The sequence below is a fragment of the Podarcis gaigeae genome (genome assembly GCF_964106915.1).
Source record: "Podarcis gaigeae genome assembly, chromosome: 3".
Lineage (NCBI taxonomy): Eukaryota > Metazoa > Chordata > Lepidosauria > Squamata > Lacertidae > Podarcis > Podarcis gaigeae.
In genome coordinates, this window is record NC_139680.1 from 3783407 (window position 1) to 3811159 (window position 27753).

At 44.3% G+C, this 27753-nt stretch overlaps 1 protein-coding gene across 1 annotated transcript; it reads right to left on the minus strand.

The window, feature by feature from the left end:
• LOC310840605 (cysteine-rich venom protein helothermine-like) lies at positions 1–27244 on the minus strand. Its single transcript, XM_083730845.1, has 8 exons — positions 27070–27244; positions 21888–21949; positions 14112–14231; positions 7879–7966; positions 5139–5287; positions 4252–4346; positions 721–809; positions 1–402 (listed from the first exon to the last, which is right to left on the minus strand). The coding sequence occupies exons 2-8, from the start codon at positions 21945–21947 to the stop codon at positions 278–280; spliced, it is 726 nt and encodes a 241-aa protein (XP_083586971.1). The 5' UTR covers positions 21948–21949; positions 27070–27244; the 3' UTR covers positions 1–277.
• Between the last annotated feature and the right edge of the window lie 509 nt (positions 27245–27753).

Here is a 27753-nt window from a genome sequence, read left to right on the forward strand (position 1 = left end):
TTTTCTTTTGTTTTCTCAGACTCAAAAGCTTTATTAGTTTGACTGCAGATCAGACAGAGAGGAAAATTCTAATGTTAAATTCATTTTTGTAATAACTATAAACAATTACAATTACATGTAAAAAAATTATTAGAAACCATTTACATATAAAATGGTTTTGTCCTGTAGTAGTCTATGGATCAGTGATAATCAAAAATTAACAACAGTCTAATTTAGCAGAATGTATTGTTATATTAATACAAAGAGATGGTTGGTATAAGTAAGAAATTCAGGAGCCTTATATTATTTGTGTGGGACATTTGCAAGAAGCCTGACACTTTTCCATTATAGGATGATCACATCCCACTTGATTCTTTAAGCTCACGCAGTTGCTATAAAGATTTGTTTCCGTGCATGGATTGGCTAAAAATGAGAGAGAGAGAGAGAGAGAGAGAGAGAGAGAGAGAGAGAGAGAGAGTGTTACAAACCGGAGAAAATTTAAACAAAACAAAAATGACTCTCTCGGAGAGTCTCCTGCTGGATCAGACTAAAGGTTCAGCATCCTGTTTTCCACCATAGCAAACTCTGGGGCCCAGCTGGTGTTGAATATTTGTTTTTAAGAGAAGGGTTATGGTTTTCATGTACAAGGATTAGTTGGATAATTTCACAAACTTCTTTAAGGGCACTCAGAGTTTGCCAGAATCTTTTTGCCTCACAATAGTTTAACATTCTCAAACTTACTGCACAATCCCTTGTCACAATCATTTGGGCAGCGCCCACAGGGTTCTCCTGCTTCGTAGGGGGTGGCAATCTTGCCTTTGATGTTCCCTCTGGAATGATAAATGAAAACCAGCAGTTTATATCTTTTTTTTTTCTCTGTCTTGAGAGATGGCCTTCCTAAATGGCACCAGTTGCTCAATCTTCCACACAACAAATATGTTAGGAGGGGAACGGGCTGTGTGGGGTATAGAAGAGAACAGCTGGCTAGAGGGGTTGATGCCCACTCCAAAAACAGATGTTGGCCACTGCATCAGGGCTGTGGGATCTTTTCCAGCCCAAGGGCCACACTGCATTCGGGAGAGCTTTCCAGGGGCCACATTTCAGTGTTGGTTAGGGCCAGTACCATTAACCTAAAGCCTACTTTCAACACACATTCACACACCCCTCTATCATTCATCTAGGCACCAAGCGAGTAACTTGCTCCAAGAAAGGCTGGGGGCAGACTGAGGCCTTCTATTCAGGCGCTTCCTACAGGCTCCAGAGCTGCTTCAGAGCCTTAAAGGGACAACCCCCTGGCCATTGGAACTCTTCCTCCATTCTTTAACCTCACCTCTGGTGTGCTCCTGGCACGCAGCGGCATCGTCTTGTTTGGCGATGCCTGGGGTGCCTGCACATGCATGCCAGGCAGAGGCAGGGCGCTGAGGATGAACAGACCCTTCCACGCCAACCCAGCCCTCACCACTGGAGCCAAGCGGGGTGTGCTGTGCTGCTTCCCCCCAGTGCAGGGGGAGCCCAGCTGGCTGACACAACCCTTGGTGGCTGATTCTCCCTGATGCCCGCAGAGAGAAGCGCTGGGCTGGGCCATGCTGGGGTTGCCCCTCGCCTGCATCCCTCTGTCCGTGCCTGCTCACTAAGCAAGGAGCGAGGGAGCACGGGCTGGGCAGCCATTTAGTGAGGGGACCAGGGACACAGCATTGTACTGTTGTACTGTTTTATTGATGTTAGCCGCCCTGAGCCTAGCTTCGGCTGGGGAGGGCGGAATATAAATAAAATTTATTATTATTATTGTTATTGTTATCATTGAGGCCAGGCCAGGCTCCAGGGCCCAGAGACCCCTGGCAGCAGGCAGGGCAGGATGGGGGTTCTTGGGCGGGCACCTAGTTGCACCCCCTCAAAATTGTGTGCCTGGGGCCATGCCCCCCCGGCCCCACCATGCTATGCTCCTGGTGGAAGGGACCTGTGAGGGTCCAGGCTCTGGCCCTATAGGCCCTAGTGGCCTGGGGTGCTCCTCTGGGTTTCTTGTCCATCTGCAGCAGCTGTCTCTCCATCTTCCATAGTTAGACTGCCCTGAACCCTGAGCCAGAGTCAGCTCCACACTGGATGCCACTCCAGCCTCCAACTGTCTGTCTGGATCAGGGGTGTATACAGGGGTCATAACAAACACTGTTTGGGGTGAGTCATGGCCAGGTTTGATCAGAAAAATCAACAACACTCAAACAAAGCAATACAAAACATAACAGAACATTTTGTGCCTTGGAAGTTATGGGGTGAAGAAACCAAACCATATTAGCTGCTTTGGGCAAAAAGAATTCACAGATTTTATTTAACTGTTCCAGTAACCATCCAATGAAATCCACATGACCTTGGCCAGATCATTCCAGCTCCCAGCAGAGGGCTTTGCTACCCAAAGTTTAACTGGCAGGCACTGAAGATCGGGGCTTCATCTAAGCTAAGGTTGAAGCCCCAAACTTCTTTTCGTAATGAGAGGTCAAGTCTCAGGGCTGTGTATGAAGTGTTTTTTTGAGGATATGCCGATTAATTGCTGTTGCTGTTGTGGAATCATATTCAGCCTCTGCATAACTGCGATTAGAGAAAAGGGTTACAACGCCCCCTTCCTCGTCCTGCAACGGCTGCAGCGGCCCCATAGCTCTGGGAGCTCAGTCTGCCATCACCCTGCAGTTCACAGTGCCACCTGCTGGCAGCCAAGTGAACTGCCACGAGACAATACTTTTACCTGTTTATTGTGTAAGATATATTCAGCAATGAATATGAGACATAGGGTAGATTTAAACACAGGGGGAAAACGCTATAAATTAGTCAGAAATTAGATCATTTTAACAAAAGAAAAAATTCCTATGAGAAATGTAGTTTTAAACAATTCCTGCTCTCTGGCGCCATCTAGTGTTGCATGTTTAAAACACATTCAGTTCCTTGTTTCTTTACTAAGGTAGCTGAGTCCCTAGTGACCTATGAGGAAGGCCGCAAATAGGGAAGCACCAATATGAATAGGTAAACAAAACTAGTGGCAGGTTATGTGCTGCACCCAACTAAATAGATTTGTTTTGCTTAACTAATTTTCCTATCCTCCTGTAGTAGAGGAAACCACCACATAGGAGCAAGATGCTGCAGGCTGCCTTGAAAAGAAAGGAAAGCAGTTACTGAAAGGAACTACACAGCAATAGTACTTCGAGCATATAATACATTTTGTTTGCGCTTTGGAGGTCAAGATTGAAATCTGCCAACTGTGTAGGATTGACCCCTGCAGTTGGCTGCCCTCATGGAGTTGTGTCATTCACATGCCACTTCCAGGCACAGGGGACCACATTATGCAGAACACATTATACTGAACACATCCAGCCACATTATGCAGAAGAAAATCCCAGGTGGCTGCTGCCAAGAGAGAAGGCAGAGAAGGGAAACTTATTCCCATATCCATCAGCAAAGGATCCTTACTGTACCTTACTCTCAGTACTGACAGAACATATAAATGGCATGAAGCAGACTCTGGCGGGCAATGGGTATAGAACAGGGGTCGGCAAACGAAGGCCCACAGGCCAGATCAGGCCCCACGGCCTTCAGGATCTGGCCCGCGGACTGTTTGTGGATCAGCGTGGGGATTATGTTCGTTTGGGCTGCGCCATTCCATTGCCCTCTTCTCCCTCACACACACCGCGGTGGCGCCTCCTCCCTCCCTCCCTCCTCCTGGCTTCTCCCTGCCCTGCCTAGAGGAGGAAGGGGGCTGGGCTGAGCTGGCTGAGCGCCATTTTAAGCAGGCCCTCTCTGGAGCCAGCCCTTTTGCGCCGCTCATCTTCCCTCCGCCGCCCTGGCCCTGTTGCACCTGTGGGCCAGAGAGTGGAGCAGATGTGCTCATCTTCCTACCCATGAGAAGAAGCAGCGGTGGTGGTGGTGGCAGCCCCAGGGAAGGTAAGTGCAGCGGCTGTGGCTGGGGTGGGGGGTGGGGAGGAGGACTACTTGCCCCCCTCGCCTCTTCTTCCAGCTTCCCCACTGTTCTGCTTCTCTGGCCCACCAGAGGGACAGTGGACCAGCCCGTGACTAATTTTTTTTTGCTGACCCCTGGTATAGAGCTTGGAGGAAACTGGAAGCAGCAGGGTGGAGTCTGGCTGAATCTGGTTTTCCAGTCCCCTGTGAGGATTTCTCAAAAAAGTACAATGTTATTGGTCAATGGTACAGAATACAGGTTGGCTGCTAACCCTAAACTTAAAGATAAAAACAGCATTGCAAGAGGCAGCAAGTTCTTCTGTTAATACATACGCAGGACTGTACTGGCAAACGTAGTAGAACTGGTATTCTTGGTCTGGGCAGAAGGCAATAGCACATCCGATTAGATGCGAATTATACCAAACCACCTGCAGATACACAAATGGACATGAATGTGATCACACTGTAAATCTGAGTGCACACCATGACAACCTTAAGGAGTATTGAAATGGGCCCTTCACATCCTATCTCCGTGCTGCAATTCTATTGCACAGATCCCACCTTCCCCTAACATGTACAGTGCAATAGGTTTGCCTTTAAATGCAAACTGAATAGAATTCCCCTCCTACATCTCTAGTAAATAATAAATATGATTCATCACAAATCAGTCTAACAGACATGCATTGATGCAAACCTCTCCTATAGAATCGGCAGTTTGTGCAATGTATTCAAACTTACTTCCCATAAAGAGCTGTTCAGTAGTAAAAACCTCTCTGTCTACCTTGCAAAGGCATTTGGGTCCATGTGATTTGTTTTAAATACTCTTGTGAACTGCTTTGAGAAATTAAAGATAGTGAAATAGATTATTTTTAAAAAATAATTGGAAACCTCAACAAGGATGAAGATGTTATGAGGGAATCAAACATAGCCAGGTAGTGAATGTTTCTTTTACCATGGCGCAACATTCAGCAAGGCTAATGCATTTTGGATATTGTCATTGAATTTCAATCTTAGGCTTAACTGATTTTGAAATTTCTTGACAGTATCCTCAGTTACATTTCTTGGGCTTTGAGAACTGACATATTTTGCTATATTTGTTCTGCTATAATAACTGATATCTCGGCTTGCTAGTCTGCCCCTTCCAAACACTTTTGAAACAGCTAGTTAAATTTGTAAATAAATAGTTCAAACTTTTTAACCTCTGACCAGTGTCATAGTACCTGAGTGTAATGGCCAATCACGGCTCCTTCCGTCTTTGCTCCAGAAGCATACAGAAAGTCATGTCTTTCATTATACCAACTCAGAATGGCTTCAGTCCAACTCTTGAGGGAAGTTGACATGAAGAGATTTTCACCACAGGATGTGCCATCTGCAAGTGGAAAAACAATTATTTACAAGAACTTGAAGGCTTGCCTACTTCTGCATGTGCTTCAGGAAAAGTAGCATTTATACTGTCTAGGACAGGGGTCTGCAAACTAAGGGCCACAGGCCGGATCAGGCCCAATTGCCTTCAGGATCCAGCCTGCGGACTATCTGTGGATCGGCATGGGGATTCTTTTGTTAAGGCTGCACCATTTTCCCCCTGCGCCATTCCATGCCCCCCACTGCGGCAGCGCCTCCTTCCCCCCTCCTCCTGGCTTCTCCCTGCTCTGCCTAGAGGAGGAAGGGGGCTGGGCTGAGCTGGCTGAGCGCCATTTTAAGCAGGCCCTCTCTGGAGCCAGCCCTTTCGCACCGCTCATCTTCCTGCCCCCGCTGCCCTGGTGTTCCTGCGGAGCGGACAAGCTCCCTCTGCCTACCCATGGGAAGAAGCAGCAGTGGCCCCTGGGTAGGTAAGCACAGCGGCTGGGGTTGGGGGGTGGGGAGGAGGACTACTTGCCCCCCTCACTTCTAATTCCAGCTCCCCCCCGGTGCAGCTTCTCTGCCCGCCACAAAGTCTGAGGGACAGTGGACTGGCCCATGGCTAAAAAATTTTGCCAACCCTGGTCTAGGACTTAGTTTCTTTTCTATAAATCTGTAATGACCTTACCCCTAATTCTTTTTTTAAAAAAAACTTATTTATTGGTTTTTCACAAAAAACTACAAAATTTAACATTCTTCCTTTGTTGAAACCTCTCCTTTATCTTTATACTGAGACCTGCTGCCTCTGACAGTAAACATAAAACATAGTAATAGAATCACAGAATCATAGAACTGTAGAGTTGGAAGGACCCCAAGGATCACTGAGTTCAGCCCCCTGCAATGAAGGAATCTCAACCAACACATCCATGACAGATGGTCACCCGACCTCTGCTTAAACACCTCCAGTGATGGAGAGCCCTCCACCTTTTGAAGGAGTCCATTCCACTATCAAACTGCTCTTGTATGTGAATGGAGTCCCATGTACTGAAAGGGCCAGGAAGTCTCTCCCCTGACATGACATGGTTTTGCAACCCCAAATCTTTCCGACACAGCACATATGCCCAAAATCTTTCCGACAAAGCACATATGGAAGGCCCTGAGGTGTTGCTCTTGGCGGGTGTTAGTTGCCCACAACTCACTTCCATGCAGCAGTGTACTGAACATGCAAGCCTGGTAGACTTTCTTCTTGGTGTTGATCCTTAGCACCCCATTCTCCTATACCCTTTTGGAGAAGCGAGCTTTTGCCATAGCTGCCTTGTCAATATGGTTGCCCAGCTTAGTGTCACTGGAGAGATTACTGGTTATGGTGGAACCCAAGTAGGCAAAACCATCTACCACCTCAAGCATGTGGTCACCAGTGCTGTTTACGTGGAGTGCTGGTGGTCTTCTCAGCCTATCAGCTCTGCGGTGAAATACATCCACCTCTAAATGGCAGAGGTTTCTGCATACAGGGTACACAGAAGTATGCTCACTTGTAAAAATTGAAAGGAAATAAATCTAAATAGGCGCAAACCAAAATAGCCTGACAAGGACCGGCGATCACTGTCTTGCAGAACCCACAGAAGACTGGAAGCATGGGGCCATGGAATATTGAGGGTGTTGGCAGAGAGACTTAGAGGGAGAGAGAATAGGGGCTCGTCCACACTTCTCCTTGTCTTGCTGCCTCCCCCTGGGAAAACCTGCTGTTTACCACTGAATCAGAACAAACAACACTTGGTTGTTTGTTCTCCTCTTCAGGAGAACACTCCTCTTCAGGAGACCGAAGAGGACAGAAGAGGAAAGGGAAGGGGGAAATGTTCCCTTTCATACTCCTTGGGAAGTTTCTCCCTGCTATAGACCAACAAAAGGCTCAACTTCAGGGCTGACACCTATCTCAAACTTTAGCACTTCAGCATGTTTACATGATAGTGGGGTCAGCTTTCAGAATGGTGGGAAGGAGATAAGTGTTCTTTCCCCCCTTTCCCCCTTGGAGAGTCCCCCCATCCCTGTTCTGTTAGACTCCCTTTCAAATTATGGCAATACTGCAAGATTTCACTGTAGTTCCTCACTTGGGCATTCATATGTATAAATGTATAACTTACAGCACCCAGGTTGTTACCTGGATACCATTTGCTATCGATGGCAGAGATTACCGCTGCTGGAAGACTTATTGGAATATATGCGAGACATTTCAAGGAGCACAGTCTTTGGCTTGGTTCAAAAGAGAAATATGGATAGGTCTGTATGTACAGGGCAGCTTCTGTGACTCCAGTTCTGAAAAGGTATTCCCAACCCCCAAACTTTGGGAGCAGATTCCAAGACCTGCATATAGTGTGGTATGAAGATATAAAACATTCAGCTGCAAAGGCCAATTGGCATATTTTAAATGTGCCACTCATGCGTTTCTTTTGATATTGGACTGAATTAAAATAAAAGTTCAAATTAATTTTTTCAAAGAAAAATATTGCATTAAATATTTGTTATTCTCTTCTTCAGCAAATAGATTTAATGTCTTCTAACAAAATTCGACTTTAAATAATCTGTTTGAACTCACATTTGCTGGAAGATGGATTCTTTACTTACTTAGTTTTCTATCAGATGCCGCACTGTGTTCTAATGTGCATTGGTTTGCCCACCATTGTGCAATCTTTCGTATATCATCGCTCCACTTCTATGTACAGATAAAAATACATTAGTGAGTTACAAGTTTATAGAACAGTGATGCATCAATTACCAGTGGATTTTGTAACTATGGTGATGTTGATATTCTAGCTAAACACTGAAAGACAATTTCTCAGCTATTGTCACAAGCCTGGTTCAATAAATCATGGCCAATTGTGGAAATTAAGCCTTTTTAAAATTATAGGTATTTAGAAGCACATTATGTTCCCAGGATTTCTTTCTATGCTTCTCTTACTTATCTAGTCGAATCAGGTGCATTTTTGGTACTGCATGTTGCTATCAAAGGGTTAAAGGGTAGCAGAAACGCTCTAATCACTGAGCAGCTGGAGGTCATTAGGCTTCCAGGAACATGAGTTTGTATAAATAGTCTCCTGTGTGTTTGTTCTTCCCTTTTCTCCCCTTTTTGGGCGTGTTTGCTGAGATGTGTGGTTCTTCGCCAGGGTTGTTTTTTGTTTTGTAAATAAACCTTATCTTTGAGTTACAAACCGCATGCTCCAAGACCCCTCTTTGAAAAGATACTGCCTCTCCTGCCCTTCTTCAACTGCTGTGCGAAATACTCTGCTGTAGTGGGACTTGTGACGATGGAAGCGCACTGGGCATTTACATTAAACTAATTAAAGTTTAATGGGACAGGTTATGGTTGTTTGTACGTCAAGAAGGAGATATGGAGTGCAGTTCAGAGTGATTTATGCAAGGACTGGAGCGAAGTCAGAAGCGGTTGCCGACAACGAAAGCTTTCAAAGCAGCTTGAGTCCTGCAATGTGCCTAGAAAAGTTTTAAACAGGCACTGAGCAGTTTGTACTCGCTGGAAGACGTCTTATTCTTCAAGGAGCCACCTCAGCAGCTGGGAGACGGTCTACAGGTGTGTGAGTATCGTTCCTAAGCCCCAGGGAGGATGGCAGAGTCCCAGGAAAGTTTTTCTGTCCCGTTTACGCGACTCAATGGGAAAAATTGGCAAGATTGGAAGGCTAGAGTGAGGGTTTGGTTGCAAGCAAAAGAGTTGTGGAGTTGTACTGAAGCACCGCCTTTACAGGCAGCTGCAGACGCGTCTGCAGAAGACAAAGCAACAGCAGCAGCTTCACAGAAACGTGACAGGAAAGCCCAAGGTCTACTAGTTTTGGCAGTGGGACCAGAGCAAATGCCTTACGTTTCTGAGTTAAAGAACACGCATGAGGTCTGGACGGTTCTGCAGCGGCTAAATTCCAGAAACACTGCGGGGGCCAAGATCCATGCTACAAGATGTTTGTTTGATTTACGTCTCCAACCGGGAGCGTGTGTGAAAGAACATATTGCCAAAATGGTGTCTGCCTTTAATCAACTAAGACAGCTGGGCATTCCTTTCTCTATGGAGCAGCAGTCATACATATTGTTGTCTTCTCTTGATAAAAGCTATGAGACTCTAGCTCTAACTTTGGAAGCTATGCCTTCAACTGAATTAACCCTTGAATACATTTCATCTCGGCTTGCAGATGAACAGGATAAAAGGCAAAGAGAAAGAGGTTTGTCTTTAAAGGGGAGTTATGCTGTGCCTAAGAGTGTTGATGCTGAGTTTGAGCACACAGTAAATGCTTTTGCAGCTAGACACTGTTTTCGCTGTGGTTCCCCTTCCCATTTAATTAGGAATTGCACACGTGAACCTGGTCAAGACAGCACCAAGGCCGTTACCCCTAGTTACCAGACAAGGAGTTCCAGGGGACGTCGAAGAAGAGGAGGAGGTCGTGGCTACTCCCACAGCACACAGCACATGGCTTCAGCAATGGCGTTGATGCAAGGGCGTGGCCAAGGCAGCAATCTACGCTGGTTGATCGACAGTGGTGCATCTCACCACCTGGTGGCGCCATCTAGTGTCCGTTTGCAGAATTGCAGACATTTGCAAACCCTTAAAGTTGTGACAATGGCAGATTCAACTAAACGTTCCTTAGAGACCGTAGGCACAGTGTTCTTGAAATGTTTGCAAACAGAAATTGATGCCTACGTGCTAAAGGGATTGAAGGGGTGTATTTTGTCTGTGTCAGAACTTGATAGAAATGGGTTTAAAACTGTGTTTGAAAATGGGGTTTGCACTATTTCAAAGAATAACGTATCTCTTTTGCAGGTGGAATGCAGAGATGGGTTATATTATTTTGAGACAAGTCCAGATGAAGTTGAACAGGTTCATGCTGGTTGTGTGAACACGCCTACCCATAATTCTTGTGTCCATTTATGGCACCGCCGTCTGGGACATATTAATTTTCAGTATGTTAAAAGGCAACCTGAATTATCAGAAGGGTGCAAAATGAACAAATGTACTAAGTATTTGGATTGTACTGCATGCAAAAGGGCGAAGGTTCATAGATGCAGCTATCCCAGTTCAGATAGGAAATCTGACAAAGTATTCCAACTTGTGCATATGGACCTATGTGGCCCAATGCCTGTTGCTAGCATGGGAGGTTCGAGGTATGCACTGTGTCTCTCGGATGACAAAACAAAGGTTACATGGTTTTTTCCTCTCAAAACAAAAGCAGATACTGCAGAAACAGTTAAAAATTGGGTTCATGCAGTGGAACTTGAATTCGGTACTAGAGTACTTGCTTTTCAGACAGACAGAGGGTCAGAATTTACCGGGTCTGTGTTGCAGAATTTCTTTAAGAAAAAGGGAATTAAGCATCGTCTGTCTACACCTTATTCCCCCCAAGAAGGAGGCGTGGCCGAACGTAAAAACAGGGTTCTGCAAGAGTTGGCAAACTCTATGTTGTTTGATGCTAAACTCCCTCAAAGTTACTGGGCGGAAGCCTGGCAGGCGGCTACTCATATTCTGAATCGAGTATATAATTCTGTAATTGGCACTACCCAATATTTTGCTTTATATGGGAAGAAACCCAAAATTAATTACTTTCGGGTGTTTGGATGTCCAGCCTATGTACTTATCCCAAAAGCGTTAAGGAAAAAGGGAGGTCCAAGGGCTAGGAAACTCATCTTTTGTGGGTACGAACCACACGCCAAATCTTGGAGGTTCGTGAACCCAAATGGGGATACTACAAGAGTGGTCCTCAGTAGGAGCGCTGAATTTTGTGAGCAGTCCGGATGGACTCACTTACATGCTAACCCTGACATTTTGAGAGATGATTTAGGCATTTATGCTGAGAATGAAAGTCCAGAGAGTAGTGAGCCAGAAGAGGATGGTGCACATGGTTCAGATGCAGATTCTGACCAGGCACAAGGTCCTTCTCCTAAGGTAGAAAAGCCAAAATCTAGGGGTGTTCCAACATCGCCAGTCAGTAGGCCTAGCAGACAGCAAAAGAGAAGCAGGTCGCCTGCAACACCAAGCCCAAGGGAGGTATCTAAACGGAGGTCTTTATCCCTAGAGGCACATCCAGATATTAAGTCTGAGACAGATTCTGACAGCCAACGGTCAGAGGGGGCACAAGAGGAACAATTGCGCAGGTCAAATCGTGCCACAAAGGGCAAGCCACCAGAGCGGTTTAAGGTGACAAGTGTATACGTAAATATGGCACAGTGTGAGCCAGATAGCTATATGGAGGTACAACAGCTTCCAAGCTCAGAAGCCGTTAAGTGGCAGGAAGCAATGGAAAAAGAGATGGCTTCAATGAAGTCTCTCGGTGTGTTTACAAGTACAGAGCTTCCGAAAGGGCAACAAGCTGTAGGTTGTCGATGGGTATATCGTTTAAAGCCCACAACTACTGAGGAGGTGCAATATAAAGCCCGACTAGTTGCAAAAGGGTTTTCGCAGCGCAAAGGTGTTCACTATTCTCAAATCTATGCACCTACTTCAAGATCGGAGTCATTAAGAATGCTTTTAGCCTCTTCAGCTAAGAAGGGAAATAAGCTGTTTCATTTTGATGTCAATGTGGCTTATTTAAATGCAGACTTACAGGAGGAAGTCTATATGACACCACCACCAGGTTTTGAAGGAGACAAGCCAAACCAGGTCTGGCGCCTACACAAATCCATTTATGGGTTGAAACAGTCCGCCCGTAATTGGAATTCCTGCTTAAACGATGCTCTAGAGAGCATGGGGTTCAGAAAGAGCGCAGCAGATGCGTGTCTTTATCTAAAAGGCTCGGGATGTGAACAAGAAGCAGTTTTGATATTTGTTGACGATTTATTATACAGTGGAAAGGATGATAAACTTGCACAACAATTTGCCACAAAGCTTGGAGAAAGGTTTCAGATAAAATCACTAGGCAATGTATCTGTTTATCTAGGAGTTAAAATTCAGCAAGATGAAAATGGGAACTATTGGCTCAGCCAAGAAGCTAAGATCCAGCAGTTGCTGGAAAGGTTTAAAATGGACAACTGTGCTGGTGTTAAAACCCCAATGGAGCTAAGTTACATAAAGGATGCTCAAGCCGAGCAACAGACAGAGTTCAGTAATCCCGGGGTTTACCAGTCAGCGATAGGCAGTCTACTCCACATTGCACAGTGGACTCGGCCCGATATAACATATGCTGTCAACATGCTGTGTAGACAAGCTGAAAAACCATCAATGCATGCTTGGCAAGGAGTAAAAAGAGTTTTAAGGTATCTCCAAACTACCAAAAGGTTTTGCTTAAAACTATCAGCAGAGGGCAGCACACAACTTGAATGTTGGGCCGACAGTAGTTGGGCAGATGCTGGACCAGATAGAAAATCAGTGTCAGGAATGGCGATAAAATTTGGAAATGCACTAATTGGTTGGAGATCAAGAAAGCAGTCACTTATAGCTTTAAGTTCAACTGAATCTGAGTTTAATGCATTATCAGATATATGTAGAGAACTGGAATTTTATAAGCAACTGGTACAAGAATTGTTTGGAGAATGTTCCCTACCTATCAGAGTGTGGGAAGACAACCAACCTTGTATTAAACTAGCTAAATCAGGTCAATTCAAGGCCCACACAAAACACTTGGATATCCGTTATCAAAATGTATGCCAAAGTGTAAAACAAGGTTTAATTGAACTAAAGTATTGTCCAAGCCAAGAAAATCTCGCAGACGGTTTTACGAAAGCTTTGAGTCCGCAATCTCATAAATGTTTCTGTTCAGGTTTAAATTTGAATTAAGGTTGGTACAGCTCAGTGTTACGAGCGAGAGGGGGTGTTGCTATCAAAGGGTTAAAGGGTAGCAGAAACGCTCTAATCACTGAGCAGCTGGAGGTCATTAGGCTTCCAGGAACATGAGTTTGTATAAATAGTCTCCTGTGTGTTTGTTCTTCCCTTTTCTCCCCTTTTTGGGCGTGTTTGCTGAGATGTGTGGTTCTTCGCCAGGGTTGTTTTTTGTTTTGTAAATAAACCTTATCTTTGAGTTACAAACCGCATGCTCCAAGACCCCTCTTTGAAAAGATACTGCCTCTCCTGCCCTTCTTCAACTGCTGTGCGAAATACTCTGCTGTAGTGGGACTTGTGACGATGGAAGCGCACTGGGCATTTACATTAAACCAATTAAAGTTTAGTCTATTTTTGCAAAGAAAGAAAGGAAGGAAGGAAGGAAGGAAGGAAGGAAGGAAGGTTGGTTTATTTAGCAATGTTTTTGATATATTTTTTTCTGTAACCAAGCATTTGAGAGTGGAATTTGGGTAAACAGCAACTGCAAATAGGTCACTTCGTAGGAAACTCATTGCCAGAAATGGCTAATGTTGCCAAATTCATTCATTTATTATGTTTGTGCATCTTGACTTTCCTCCAAGGAGCTCAAGGCAGCATATGTGGTTCTTCTTCCTATTTTAGCCACACAACACTGTAAGGTTAACTAGGCTGAGACCCAGGAGGCTGAGCCGTGGCTTCATGGTTTAGTGGTACTTCAGCCTGCATCTCCTTGGACCTAGTTTGCTGCTGCAATCCTTACATCACATTGGATTTATTTGTGTAGTAGTTTATGTACTCATCATCGGTTAATGGAGATAGTTGTAGCTCTGTTGGCAATAATTACATTTTTTATCCACTTTTTTTACAAAGAACAAAATTTCAGAGTGACTTAACTAGATAAAATGCAACAGGTAAAAACAAAACCACGTTGCAATATCTTGTCCACTATATTTTACTCTGGTTTCATCATTTTCCTACCTTAACAAATGCCCCCCCCCCCCCGGAATTAATTTTTAAAATGCCAGTATTGTTCCTGCATACATTTCTGTTGGGTTTTCAAAATGGGTCTTACCATCTTCACCATGTTGCTAGCAGGTGGTTGGACTTCTCTCCGTAGCTTATTGTGTGTGTCCACGATCTCCTTTTTCTGGTCTTCATTGATGGTGCTCAAACTAGCGAAATGGTCAGAGACCTGCAACCAAAGAGACAGTGGCCAAGGGTTCAGATGCAACCATCTCAGACTGATAAACCATGGCCTGTGTCTGTGTGTTGCCTCCTGCTCTGCCTCCTCTACCTTTCTCTCTCTCCCCTTTGCAAGTTTTCTGGCTTTGCTAAACCACAGTTTCCCATAACATCAGAACTAGGAAACTGTGAATTAAGCATCAACCAAATGCTGGTTTGCAAACCATAGCCTAACCACATTTACAACTTAAGCCACACTTTTCTGGTTGAGGCATAATGGGAAACAATGGTTTAGTAAACCCCAGAAATCTTACACCAAGGCTTGCAAAAGAAGGGAGGAGGAAGTACTCAAGGCATAATGCCCTGGTCCAATAATGAGCCATTATGGGGTTTTTTTGTGGGGTATGTGTGTGTTCATATTTATGGAGCAACTTTTAAAATGTGAACCATGTACACCATATACAGAAAGTGAAACAGAAAGAAAAGAAATTGAGACTGTGTCCTTATTGACAAGCTAACATAGGGATGTAGATAAGAGTTCCCAGCAAATAAATATTTTTAAGTTGATAGGTCACATGAAAATAAACTCAGCCCAGAATGGTTTACATTTGGAAACATATATTTGAACCAATGACCCAAATCTATTAAATATAAACTTATAAATTAACAGTTAAAAATAGCATTTAATTTTTACAGTAGAGAAGAACAAGAATTATGTTACAAGAGAATTATCAAGGAAAACTTGATTATAGAGAAAAAGAGAAGAAAAACATGCAGACTGTAACCACAGATGAAGTATGGGACTTTTTATTTAGGAAAGAAACTTTGTGGAGAAGTAAAATATTGGGTAAATGGGAGGGGGGACATTGTTGCTTTTTCAAAGAAAAGAAAAATGACTATTATCACATGAGGAGTTGCTGTCCTGAGGCAGAAAGTGGTTGGTGTATGGTAATTGCGGTTATGAACCAAGTCATCCAAACTGGAGTACAGTATGTTAAGTATAATTGTTTAAAGGCACATTGAAGTGGAGGATGTTTGTATGTATGTCACAAAGGGTTTAACGCTGGAAGATTCTACTAAGCTAGAAGGAAACTCTCTCTGAGCTCTAGCTGAGTTGTTGTTCTCTGCCAGCGTTCGTGTGAGTGTTTAACTCTCCTTGATCATGTGATTAAGGTATTCCATTGCAAAGTCACCATTTTGAAAGGGAGCTGGCTTGACCATTTGCTCCCAGGCACGGTCAGGGAAGGATGTGATGATGACGCGTCTCAAAAAGCTGCATAGCCTTCGGCTCGATGCAGGTGAGTGCAGGCCATGGGAAAAACAGAGCCTTGATTTCAGCTCTGATCGTAATTAAGTTATATATTTAAGAAGAAGAACCTATCCTATGCTTGAATATGTATATGTTTTATAAAACTTTCTGGATGAAAAACATGGATGTTTTTGTACCTGTTTTTGAAGAAGTTCTGGTTAGTAAAACTTTGAATAATACTTTTGAGTCTGGACAATTTTTGTTCCAAAAGGACTCAGTTTATATGCATCCAATTGCTTCACGCTGCACAATATTAATATCTGCAATACAGTAATATCGCAACTTATGCACATTTAACTTGTGTGCATACAGATTTAAACTTGTGGCAATAGATAGATAGATAGAAGATGATAGATAGATAGATAGATATAGATAGATAGATAGATAGATAGATAGATGATAGATGATAGATATAGATAGATAGATAGATAGATAGATAGATAGATAGATGATAGATAGATAGATAGATAGATGATAGATAGACAGATAGATAGATAGATAGATAGATAGATAGAAGTGGAAAGGGGGCAAGGTTCCAGGAAAAAATGACTTTTGCAATCCCACCCACCTTTGAACCCAATGTGCTTTGACTCTACATGATTTTGGCTTTAGGCATGATCCCTGGAATGTAACCCCTGCTTAAGTTGTGGGCTTACCGTAATTATTAACCCATTCATGCATCAACTGAACTTTGTAAAGTATTCTGTATCTAAAAAGCACTAGACATAAGTCTTGTATATATTCTTTGAATGGATATAAGTCTTGTATATATCCTTTGAATGGATGTTATATGCTACAATGAAAGACAGTAGAAAACCAGCTAAAATAGAATTGATCAGAAAATTATGGGAACCGTTAGGAATAATAAAATTGACAACAATGATGGGGAGAAAATCAAGGTGTATAAATATATGCAAAGCAATTGAGACCCTGTGATTAAAATTTATCAGTTAAATTCATCAAATAAATGTTAAGGATCTCAAGGACAGGAATCAATTTAATGCTTTTATTTGGTTTTTGTAAGACAATAGCAGTGTTATAATAAATCTAAAGAGTTCATAGTTGGTTTAATTTGTAAAGTAGCTTATTTATCATGTATTACTGTAATAATATTGTTCCCTGTGAACTCTCTTGTAATCCTTTTGCCTTCTTTTTGAACATTTTGTGTATTTCTTTGGAGAATAATAGAAAGTCATTTATAAGTTAACGCTAAAACAGCAGCAGGGAACAACAAAAATACAGCAGAAATAATTTTTTTAAAACTACAAAAACTGGAGAGTTAAAAACAGAAAATTACAAACCTATAATCTGGATGTAATAAATGAGAATAATTAATTTCAAATTCCTTTGGCCATTTGTAGGTGCTCTGTCCTCTGGATGTGACTCACCAGAGGGGTATGAGCTGTGAAGTCAGTTCTCTGAAAGTCTTCTCTGAAAGAAGCTCAGCTAGCTTCTTGTCTGCTGGCATAGCAAAGGCAGATGGGTTCTATGTGCAGTCACCAGCAGGAAAGCACCTTGAGCCTGGTTGGGGCAGGATTTTGCTCTCTAGGTAGCAAAAAATATGGAGGGAGGAAGAGGGAGCAAGGTGGGCACCTGTCTGGCAGCTTAGGGCTATTTTGCACAGACACGCTCATGTCAAGCTTGGCCAGCACAGACCTCAATGAACCTTGAAGGGTGGGTGTGAATGTGCTTTCTCAATCTGGCAAGATCTCCTTGGATTTGATTAGTATAGGTCGGGGGTCGGCAACCTGCGGCTCCAGAGCTGCATGTGGCTCTTTAAAGCCTTTGCTGCGGCTCCGGGGAGGAGGCGATGGGAGGAGGCGAGGAGCGGAGGCGAGGGGAGGAGGCGAGGAGCAGAGACGAGGGGAGGAGGCGAGGGGAGGAGGCGAGGGGAGGAGGCGAGGGGAGGAGGCGAGGGGAGGAGGCGAGGGGAGGAAGCGAGGGGCGGAGGCGAGGGGAGGAGGCGAGGGGAGGAGGTGAGGAGTGGAGGAGAGGGGAGGAGGGGAGGAGTGGAGGCGAGGGGAGGAGGCGAGGGGAGGAGGCGAGGGGAGGAGGCGAGGGGAGGAGGCGAGGAGTGGAGGGGAGGAGGCGAGGGGAGGAGGCGAGGGGAGGAGGCGAGGAGTGGAGGCGAGGGGAGGAGGCGAGGGGAGGAGGCGAGGAGTGGAGGCGAGGCGAGGGGAGGAGGCGAGGGGAGGAGGCGAGGGGCGGAGGCGAGGGGAGGAGGCGAGGGGCGGAGGCGAGGGGCGGAGGCGAGGGGCGGAGGCGAGGTGAGGGGCGGAGGCGAGGGGAGGGGAGGAGGCGAGGGGAGGAGGCGAGGAGTGGAGGCGAGGGGCGGAGGCGAGGGGAGGAGGCGAGGGGAGGAGGCGAGGAGTGGAGGCGAGGGGAGGAGGCGAGGAGTGGAGGCGAGGGGAGGAGGCGAGGCGAGGGGAGGAGGCGAGGGGAGGAGGCGGAGGAGTTAGTTGCCTGAAGCCCCTTTTTAAACTTAAGCAGGGGGAAGTTTGGTGAATTGTTCTTTCCTTGGGGAAAGCAGGCTGCATTGAAAGGGGCCGTATACACTGGTCACTGTTTTGAAGGGGAGTGAAGAACACACACTCAAAAAAAGGTAACTTGTTAATTTTATTTCTATGAGGAGGAGTAATTCTGAGGGGTCAAACAAATGAATAATAAAAAGGTATTTTTATAATGACGAATGCCTCATTATTAATTATTATTTACATCAGCCACTGATTATGATTTATGGTACACTGGGGCCCTGATTAATTTTCTATGGCATTTTGGGGCATTGATTATTGGGCATAGCAAGTTGCGGTCGCGTGGAATTTGTGCTTTGTGACTGTTTGAGGTGGGGGTTTTTTCTTGGGAGGCTGGGCGGCGCGAAGAGAGGGATTATTTTTATAATGACGAGGATGACATTGGGCCCTCATTATTAATTATTATTTGCATCAGGCACTGATTATGATTTATGGTTTACTGGGGCCCTGGTTAATTTTCTGTGGCATTTTGTGGCATTGATTATTGGGCATAGCAAGTCGCGGTCGCGTGGAATTCCACGTGGAGTTAGTTGCCTGAAGCCCCTTTTTAGTTGCTTGAAGCCCCTTTTTAAACTTAAGCAGGGGAAAGTTTGGTGAATTGCTGCCAAGGAGTGTGGTGGAGTCTCCTTCTTTGGAGGTCTTTAAGCAGAGGCTTGACAACCATATGTCAGGAGTGCTCTGATGGTGTTTCCTGCTTGGCAGGGGGTTGGACTCGATGGCCCTTGTGGTCTCTTCCAACTCTATGATTCTATGAATAGCTAACGCTTTCCTTGGGGAACGTTATGCAACAGCTTATTGCTGGTCTTTCCCGCCTTTGTAAGCAGGCTGCATTGAAAGGGGCCATATACACTGGTCACTGTTTTGAAGAGGAGTGAAGAACACACACTCAAAAAAAGGTAACTTGTTAATTTAATGTTTATTTCTATGAGGAGGAGTAATTCTGAGGGGTCAAACAAAGAAATAATAAAAAGTGTCAAAAAAGGTATTTTTATAATGACGAATGCCTCATTATTAATTATTATTTACATCAGGCACTGATTATGATTTATGGTACACTTTGGGGCATGTGTAATGGGTCTGAGTTACTCGTGCGTAAACTGCCGCCTCTCTAGGCTTAATTGCCTTTTAAAACCGTTCTGACTGCACAGCCCATCTCCGCGTAGCTGTCTCAGTCGCTAGCAGAATCCGTCTGTGGGCATTTCTTAAACCTCTTCCAGCATAGAAGCTGTCTGACTCCCAGTCGCCTCCTCCTCTCACTGCGTGGGAGTCTTCTGCGCAGGGAGGGCGTGGCTAGTGGAGGGTTCTACTCACTGATGTACAGAGAAGAATCCCGGAGCTCTCTCTCCGCTTCCCCCATCTGCCCCCCTTTATCCCTGGTGTTGCGCTGATTTCCTCCCCCCTCTACCAAGCTGCTTCTCCCCCTGGTGCTGGGTCCTTTGCCTGCAGAATCTGGGAGCCTCCCCTTCGCCTCTCACTCTGATGTCAGTTCCCTGACATCGGGCATAGCAAATTTTGCTATGGAGCCCTCTGATTTCTAATTACGTCCCTGTTTTGGACCCCCGGTAGGCCAGCCATGGATAAAGGCAAGAAAAGAAAAATTTCTGAAGAAAACAGAATGTTTAATGATACATGGACAGAATCATTTGCATTCTCTACTGACAAGACTGGTTTACTAGTATGCTTAATATGTGGTGAGAAATTTGCAAACAACAAAAAGTCAAATATTGCAAGACATTTCCAGAATAAACACGCAGCCTTTGCAGAAAAATATCCAGATGGAGATGAGAGACGAAAAGCCGTTGCAGAACTTATGAGGAAGGTTGATAGGAGCAAAAATAATTTCAAGAATTGGGTGAAGTCTGCAAATTCCACAACATATGCTAGTTTTGTAGCCGCTCAGGAAATAGTCAAGCATGGGAAGCCGTTCACAGATGGAGAGTATATAAAAGAAGCATTCCTTAAGGTTTCGGAACATCTATACATGGACTTCAAAAACAAGAATGAAATTGTGCATAAAATCAAAGACATGCCTCTGTCTGCGAAGACTGTTAAAGACAGAACCCTAAAAATGGCAGAAAACATTAGCAAACAGCAAATTCAAGACATTAATTCAGCTGTGGCGTACTCCATCGCCTGTGATGAGTCCAAAGATAAAGGTGATATTGAACAAATAGCGCTGTTCTGCCGATATGTGAACTCTTCTGGGCCACAGGAAGAACTGATTGAGCTGATACCACTAAAAGACCAAACAAGGGGTGAGGATATCTGTAAGGCTGTCCTGGACTTTTTAAGTGCTAAAAAAATAAACACCAACCACCTGGTCTCAGTGGCTACTGATGGGGCACCGAGCATGAGAGGAGCACAGAAGGGCTTTGTGGCTCTACTGCAGAAGGCACTGGGTAGAACGCTGCTGTCATTTCATTGCATCCTGCACCAAGAGGCATTGTGTGCTCAAACATTTCCCCCCGAATGCACAAAAGTGATGGATGTGGTCATTCAGATTGTTAATAAGATAATGGCAAAGGGTTTAAACCACCGCCAGTTTCGTTTGCTATTGGATGAGGTGGAAAGCACATATTCGGACCTCCTGCTCCACAACAAGGTCCGGTGGTTGTCCAGAGGCGAGGTGCTAAAACGCTTTGTCACATGTTTGGAAGAAGTAAAAACCTTCCTGGCCAGCAAAGAGCTTACCTTTGCTGAGCTGGAACAGCCAGAGTGGCTGGAAAAATTACATTTTATGGTAGACATGACAGCCCATCTAAACACGCTAAATACAACCCTTCAGGGGAAAGGAGGCACAGCCCTGCACATGCTGGAGGAGGTTTTGGCATTCGAGCGCAAGTTGACAGTGTTTGTCAAAGATTTCCAGAGAGGTACACTGTCTCACTTTCCCTCTTTGAGAGAGTTCAAACAAAGTCATGATACGATAAATTTGGAATATTTCAAGTCTGCAATCACCGCAATGCAAAGCTCGTTTGGGAAACGATTCTGTGGGTTCAGAGAGGAAAAAAACACATTATCCTTCCCTGTCACTCCCCTGGCGATCGATCCATCCCTATTGAATATGACTGCATTTCCAGGTGTAAGTCAACCTGATCTTGAGCTGGAACTGGCCGATATAGCCGACAAAGATATATGGGTGTCCAAGTTCAAATGCTTGACCGCTACTCTTGAGGATGTTGCCCGTCAGAAGGCCATTCTGGCTCAGAATCATAAATGGAGTGATATTGAAAACCTTCCCAAACAGGACAAACTTGTATTCGAAACATGGAATGCCATCCCCAACACTTATATAAACATGAAAAAGTATGCATTTGGAGTCCTGTCGATCTTCGGTTCCACATATGTATGTGAGCAGGTCTTCTCCAACATCAACATGAACTATATTAAAAACAAACACCGATCACGCCTCACAGATGACAGCTTGCAAGCCTGTGTGAAAATGAAGGTGACGTCTTACAGCCCTGATGTGCAGACACTGAGCACTGAGGTTCAGGAGCAAAAGTCCCATTAACCTGGTTACCTGGTTGTAAATTAAATATTTTAATTAGCTATTTGTCCTTTTTTCTTGAGATTGACAGCTGACTGCACGATCCTGTATATACAGCATTAAGGCAAGAAACAATATATACAGTGTTATATTTGTTTTAAATGTTGCAATGTTTTTGCGGCTCCCAGTTGTTGTTGTTTTTTTGGAAACGGGTCCAAGTGGCTCTTTTTGTCTTAAAGGTTGCAGACCCCTGGTATAGGTGGACTTAGCAAACGTGTCAGGAACCAGTTTGCCTTTTATGAAAACCCACATTCTACAAATAAACCAAGGTCCTACCTGTGCAGAAGATTGATGGAGCGCTGCAGCCAGGCATGCACACAAAATGAGCAGGATCATGGCTGAAAAGCAAAGAAACCAGGACACATTTATCATCTTAACTGCAATATATCTATGGCACTAAAACATCCACCTTACCAGTGTAATTTGAAACCATGTGAGGGGGCCCCTTAGGACTGAGCATGCTAGCTCTGCGCCCTGCTTGCCATTTTCATAAGCCTCTGTAAGTTGGTTGATCTTCTGAAACAGGGAGCCTGCTTTACTTATTGAGTAAATTTCAAAGATCTGGCAGGTCCCTCTTCTCCCCATGAATAACAGAATCATCAGGTTGGAAGGGACATAAAGATCATCTGCTCCAACCCACCCCTGATTTAGAAAACTCATGGCTACAGCAGCACACTGGGCAGTCTAGCTAGAGTAGAGATTTCCTTCAGGGATCATTAAAGCAATTTGAGGCCTCTTCAGTAAGTCAAAATATATTGTTTTGAATGACAAAATTTAGTGTTAAGAGAAAGTGTAAATATTTGACCGTGGTACAGCACAATCCTAACCATGTGTCCTCAAACTAAGGATGTCAGTCTTGGTTACCATGTGTCTAAGTCTTTGTCCACACTTCTACCTGTCCCATGTCTAGAAAGCACAGGTCCAAGTGGTTTTCCACTTGACCCACAATTTCTAGGCACAGATCTGAGCAGTTTCCCCCTTGCCCTCCTCCATTCCCAGGGAAAACCTGCTCTTTAGCTCCAAATTGGAACAAAGAGCAGTTTGTGAGAAACCTGATTTCTATTTGCTCTGATTGTATGCTAAAGAGTGGTTTTCCCTGGGGAAAAGTAGCAGAACAAGAGGAAGTGTAGATAAGCCCTTAGAGTTACAAAGACAGGGCCTGGCTGAGAGTTATCATGATCCATGTGAGAGAACACTTGTGCTAAGTTTCCATGTGAAATTTTGGGAAATTACCTGTTGCTACATGCAGCCTAATCTCTGAGTGGCAAGAGATTCCTGGGATGCCATTACTTATGCAGGTTTAGCATCCTTGGAGTGAAGGTCAGCATATGCTCCAACATTTCCCAAGAAGAAATCGGGTTATCCTTCACCACCCCACTGTTGCTACCACTGCTGGCCAGCTCACACCATACCCCCCCTTCCTGCGACTGCTGCTCACTTGCCACCTTACCAGCTTGTGCGTGTCTGTGCCTACCACTGCGTGCCACTGCACATCGCCACTCACCTGCCTGCTGCCATCGCCTGCCCAATGCCACACACACACACACACACACACACACACACAATGACGAATGTCCAGAAGTGGCCTTGTACTTCATAATGCTGCAGCCCTCTTTGTGTGTGTGTGTGCTGGGTGGCAGCAGCTGGCCAGCAGGCACAGGTGCAGAACCCCCTTGCCTGAAATCACAAGACATCCCGGGATGGAATCAGAACCTGGGGCAGCTTCTGTAACCTGGGGCAGCTTCTGACAGGGTTCTGTCTTGGGCCTGGTCTTATTCAACATCTGTATCAACGACTTGGATGATGGATTCAAGGGCATCCTAATCAAATTTGCAGATGACACCAAACGGGGAGGGGTGGCTAACACCCCAGAGGACAGGATCACACTTCAAAACGACCATGACAGATTAGAGAACTGGGCCAAAACAAACAAGATGAATTTTAACAGGGAGAAATGTAAAGTATTGCACTTGGGCAAAAAAAATGAGAGGCACAAATACAAGATGGGTGACACCTAGCTTGAGAGCAGTACATGTGAAAAGGATCTAGGAGTCTTGGTTGACCACAAACTTGACATGAGCCAACAGTGTGACGCGGCAGCTAAAAAAGCCAATGCAATTCTGGGCTGCATCAATAGGAGTATAGCATCTAGATCAAGGGAAGTAATAGTGCCACTGTATTCTGCTCTGGTCAGACCTCACCTGGAGTACTGTGTCCAGTTCTGGGCACCACAGTTCAAGAAGGACACTGACAAACTGGAACGTGTCCAGAGGAGGGCAACCAAAATGGTCAAAGGCCTGGAAACGATGTCTTATGAGGAACGGCTAAGGGAGCTGGGCATGTTTAGCCTGGAGAAGAGGAGGTTAAGGGGTGATATGATAGCCATGTTCAAATATATAAAAGGATGTCACATAGAGGAGGGAGAAAGGTTGTTTTCTGCTGCTCCATAGAAGTGGACACGGAGCAATGGATCCAAACTACAAGAAAGAAGATTCCACCTAAACATTAGGAAGAACTTTGACAGTGGAATTTGCTGCCAAGGAGTGTGGTGGAGTCTCCTTCTTTGGAGGTCTTTAAGCAGAGGCTTGACAACCATATGTCAGGAGTGCTCTGATGGTGTTTCCTGCTTGGCAGGGGGTTGGACTCGATGGCCCTTGTGGTCTCCTCCAACTCTATGATTCTATGATTCTATAATTCTAATTCTCTAAGTCCCGGTAAAAACAGGACAGTTGCGCGGTATGGGTCAGTGGAGACTGTGATATCTTTAGGATATGTGGGCTTTTTATACATATATACAACCCAAGCATAGGATGAAGGGACTCACAGCATTTACACTGTAACAGATCTTGCCTTCTCGTTAGTTTCTGGGTGGGTGAGTATCCAAAACCATAATTTTGGATTCAGCTGAGAAAGGGGAGCCTTTCTAAGTCCTTTCACCTCCTGGCTTACACTTAGACTATCTCCTGCTTCTTAGGATGACATAACACCCAGCCAGGAGAAAGGCTCAGTCCCCAGATCTCAGTTGTCTGTCTGGCAACACATCCTTTCTGCGCTAACAAGTCTAACAAGTAAATGGATGTCTACCAGCCCCATTATCATATCAAAAGAGACAGGTTCAAGCAGCTCAGCAGATTCCCTCTACTAGATTCAAAAAAATCCCAGGCTTGGCTGCGGATCCAAAGATATAATGTAAACCACCACAACCCCAATCCTATAACAATATACATAATAAATCCTTAATGTAGAAGCCAGCTACTTGAGACAGAAAGACACACACACACACACACACACACAGAGAGAGAGAGAGAGAGAGAGAGAGAGAGAGAGAGAGAGAGAGATGGAAGCAGCATATCACAGTAATTCAAATCTTTTGATGTTTTATTGCTCTCTCCCTCCCTCCACTCCCCATCTGCAGGTAAGAGAAAAAGGCTGCCACAGAGCAATGATCCATGACTGCCCTCTACCACTCCGGCCTCTCCTAATAGTACACCAGAACTTTGTTTCCTTCTGAGCTGTGAACAGTAACTAAATACTATAGGTAAGCAGGAATCTGAGTATTGTTCTGAGTTTGCTGTGTCATCATGAGCCCTCTGCAATGACCAGAGAACCTATACTTCTGAATGGTTAATGCTAGTTATTTGTTCCGCTAGTGACATTTTTCATTAACTGAACCTGCTCTCCTTTGCAGCTGCTGATGGAGAGCTCTTTGAAAAAGAAGGGTTATAATAGGAATGAGTGACAGTGGCATTTAGTTCTTTTTTATTTTTAAAATGTATCATCTGCTGTTGAGGCTCTGAACACTTTAGAAATATTTTGAAAGAGATACAAAATGTCAATAACAAGAAACTGAGAACAGGATCATTCACCAGGACTTGCTAGCACATTAAAACAGTAGATTGAGAGCTTTTTCTCCAGTGCCGATGCACAGGGCCACTTTTTTATCACTGAAAAATATTTCTGATCTATCCAGAAGCTTGTAAGTAGTAGATACATTTTTTAAAAGGAGAAAAAAAGTTAAATAATCATATCAGTCCATCCTCATGGATAAAGAGTGAACTTAACCACAATTCTGGGTTTAGATGACTCACTAAGCCAAACCTTGGCTTAGCAGCTGTCCTGTATCAAATTAAAAAGCCCCCCAAATGGGTGCAAGCACCTCTTTGGGAACCAGCACATCCATGTGCCATGCTCTCCTCGGGGAGGCACACTGGGTGCCTTTGTTACATATCTTTAGGCACCAGACAAAAACATTCATATTTGCTCAGGCCTTTGGCTAATTAAATCTATGACTATTTAAACTGTGTGTATACAAGTAGGAGGGACGCGGGTGGCACTGTGGGTTAAACCACAGAGCCTAGAGGTTGCCGATCAGAAGGTCGGCGGTTCGAATCCCTGCGACGGGGTGAGCTCCCGTTGCTCGGTCCCTGCTCCTGCCAACCTAGCAATTCAAAAGCACACCAAAGTGCAAGTAGATAAATAGGTACCGCTCCGGCGGGAAGGTAAACGGCATTTCTGTGTGCTGCTCTGGTTTGCCGGAAGCGGCTTAGTCATGCTGGCCACATGACCCGGAAGCTGTACACCGGCTCCCTCGGCCAATAAAGCGAGTTGAGTGCCGCAACCCCAGATTTGGTCATGACTGGACCTAATGGTCAGGGGTTCCTTTACCTTTATACAGGTAGGTACTGTTTTTGTTACTATGGTATGCATTTTTGTGTTATATTATAAACTGCCCTGTGTCGTCAGATGAAAGGTCATATAGGAATAATAATAATAATAATAATAATAATAATAATAATAATAATATGGCCATACTCTGGCTTACTGTGATGTGTCAACCAGGCCATTGTCCACTTTAAATCTTTGCCCACCAAATCCAGTGGTGACAATACTATAGAACAGCATGGAACTTTAGTGAAAATTAGTCTAGAAGGCAAAATTAGTCTAGGGGGCAAGCACCTCCAAGGCATCTTTAAGGCCATTGGGCACAAGCTATACCTGTGCAACCACATATATTTGGCTACTATTTTTTTTTTAAGTGAGAGGCACCACAACATGACAGACTTGCCTTCTAGACAAACGCAGGATGCTGCTGCTGCAATCTCAGTGCAAGCCACAGAGTTCATTGTCTCAGCCATGCACAACTCTTACATCAGAATATTCCTGTGCAAAATGATTCAGTATCCATACTTCTTTCATTTGCAAAATACGTCCCGTCCCTTAGTCCAGTGGTTTTACCATCAATATCCATAACATTGTGGGGGAGCATGATTGTGCTTCCTCAAAATGTGCGCCCAGGGCCAAACCCCCCTTCCCCACCCCCCACTATGGCTCTGCACTACCTGGAGCTTCTAGGAAAAATGGAAGTTTAAAAACATAATAATAATTATAGAACACTGTCTGAGTTAAGCGATATGCACCACAGCAATGTAACTTTGGTGATATCCCCAAAATAACTTACCTTTATTTTTCTAGGGAGTTCAGAAGAATTCGTTGTACCTTTAGGCAGCTTCCTTCCTCTGAAAATGAGTGGATTTTCTTGCTTCAGTGAATATATATATATATATATATATATATATATATATATATATATATATTCTCCACACACCCCCTACCTCTGTTGCTTCCTGCTTTGCAATGTGAGTCACAGAAATGGCTGTGTGAAGTAGGATGTGAGAATTGTGTCACTGTCTTCTTGCAATATTTGTTTTTGTAATAGCTTTTATTTCCTGATATTTTCCTGGCTGTGAAAATGTTGCTGCTGTTATAACCCTACAGTAGTGCTAGATGAGGAACAACTTGGTTTTCCTCTGCAAAAGACAAAAAGGAAAATAAATATCCATAACGAGTGGCTGAACTGGACTAAAAGTCACCCCCAAACCAAACACATTTTTACTAGAGGCTGGGTTACCAACAATATCAAACTAATCCATTTTTTAAAACTTAACATTGATTATTAATTTTTAGCTAAGTCAGAGTGCACTTTTTGTGTTGAAAATATAAGGAATTCTTCACATAATGAATACTGCATGAGGAATAGGATACTGATGGCTAAGTTCATTTACCAAGGAGAATTTGAAATAGTTCTCTGTTTGGCTCATGTCCATTTTACTGCCGTCAAACCTGGTTTGATGGGAACGTCATT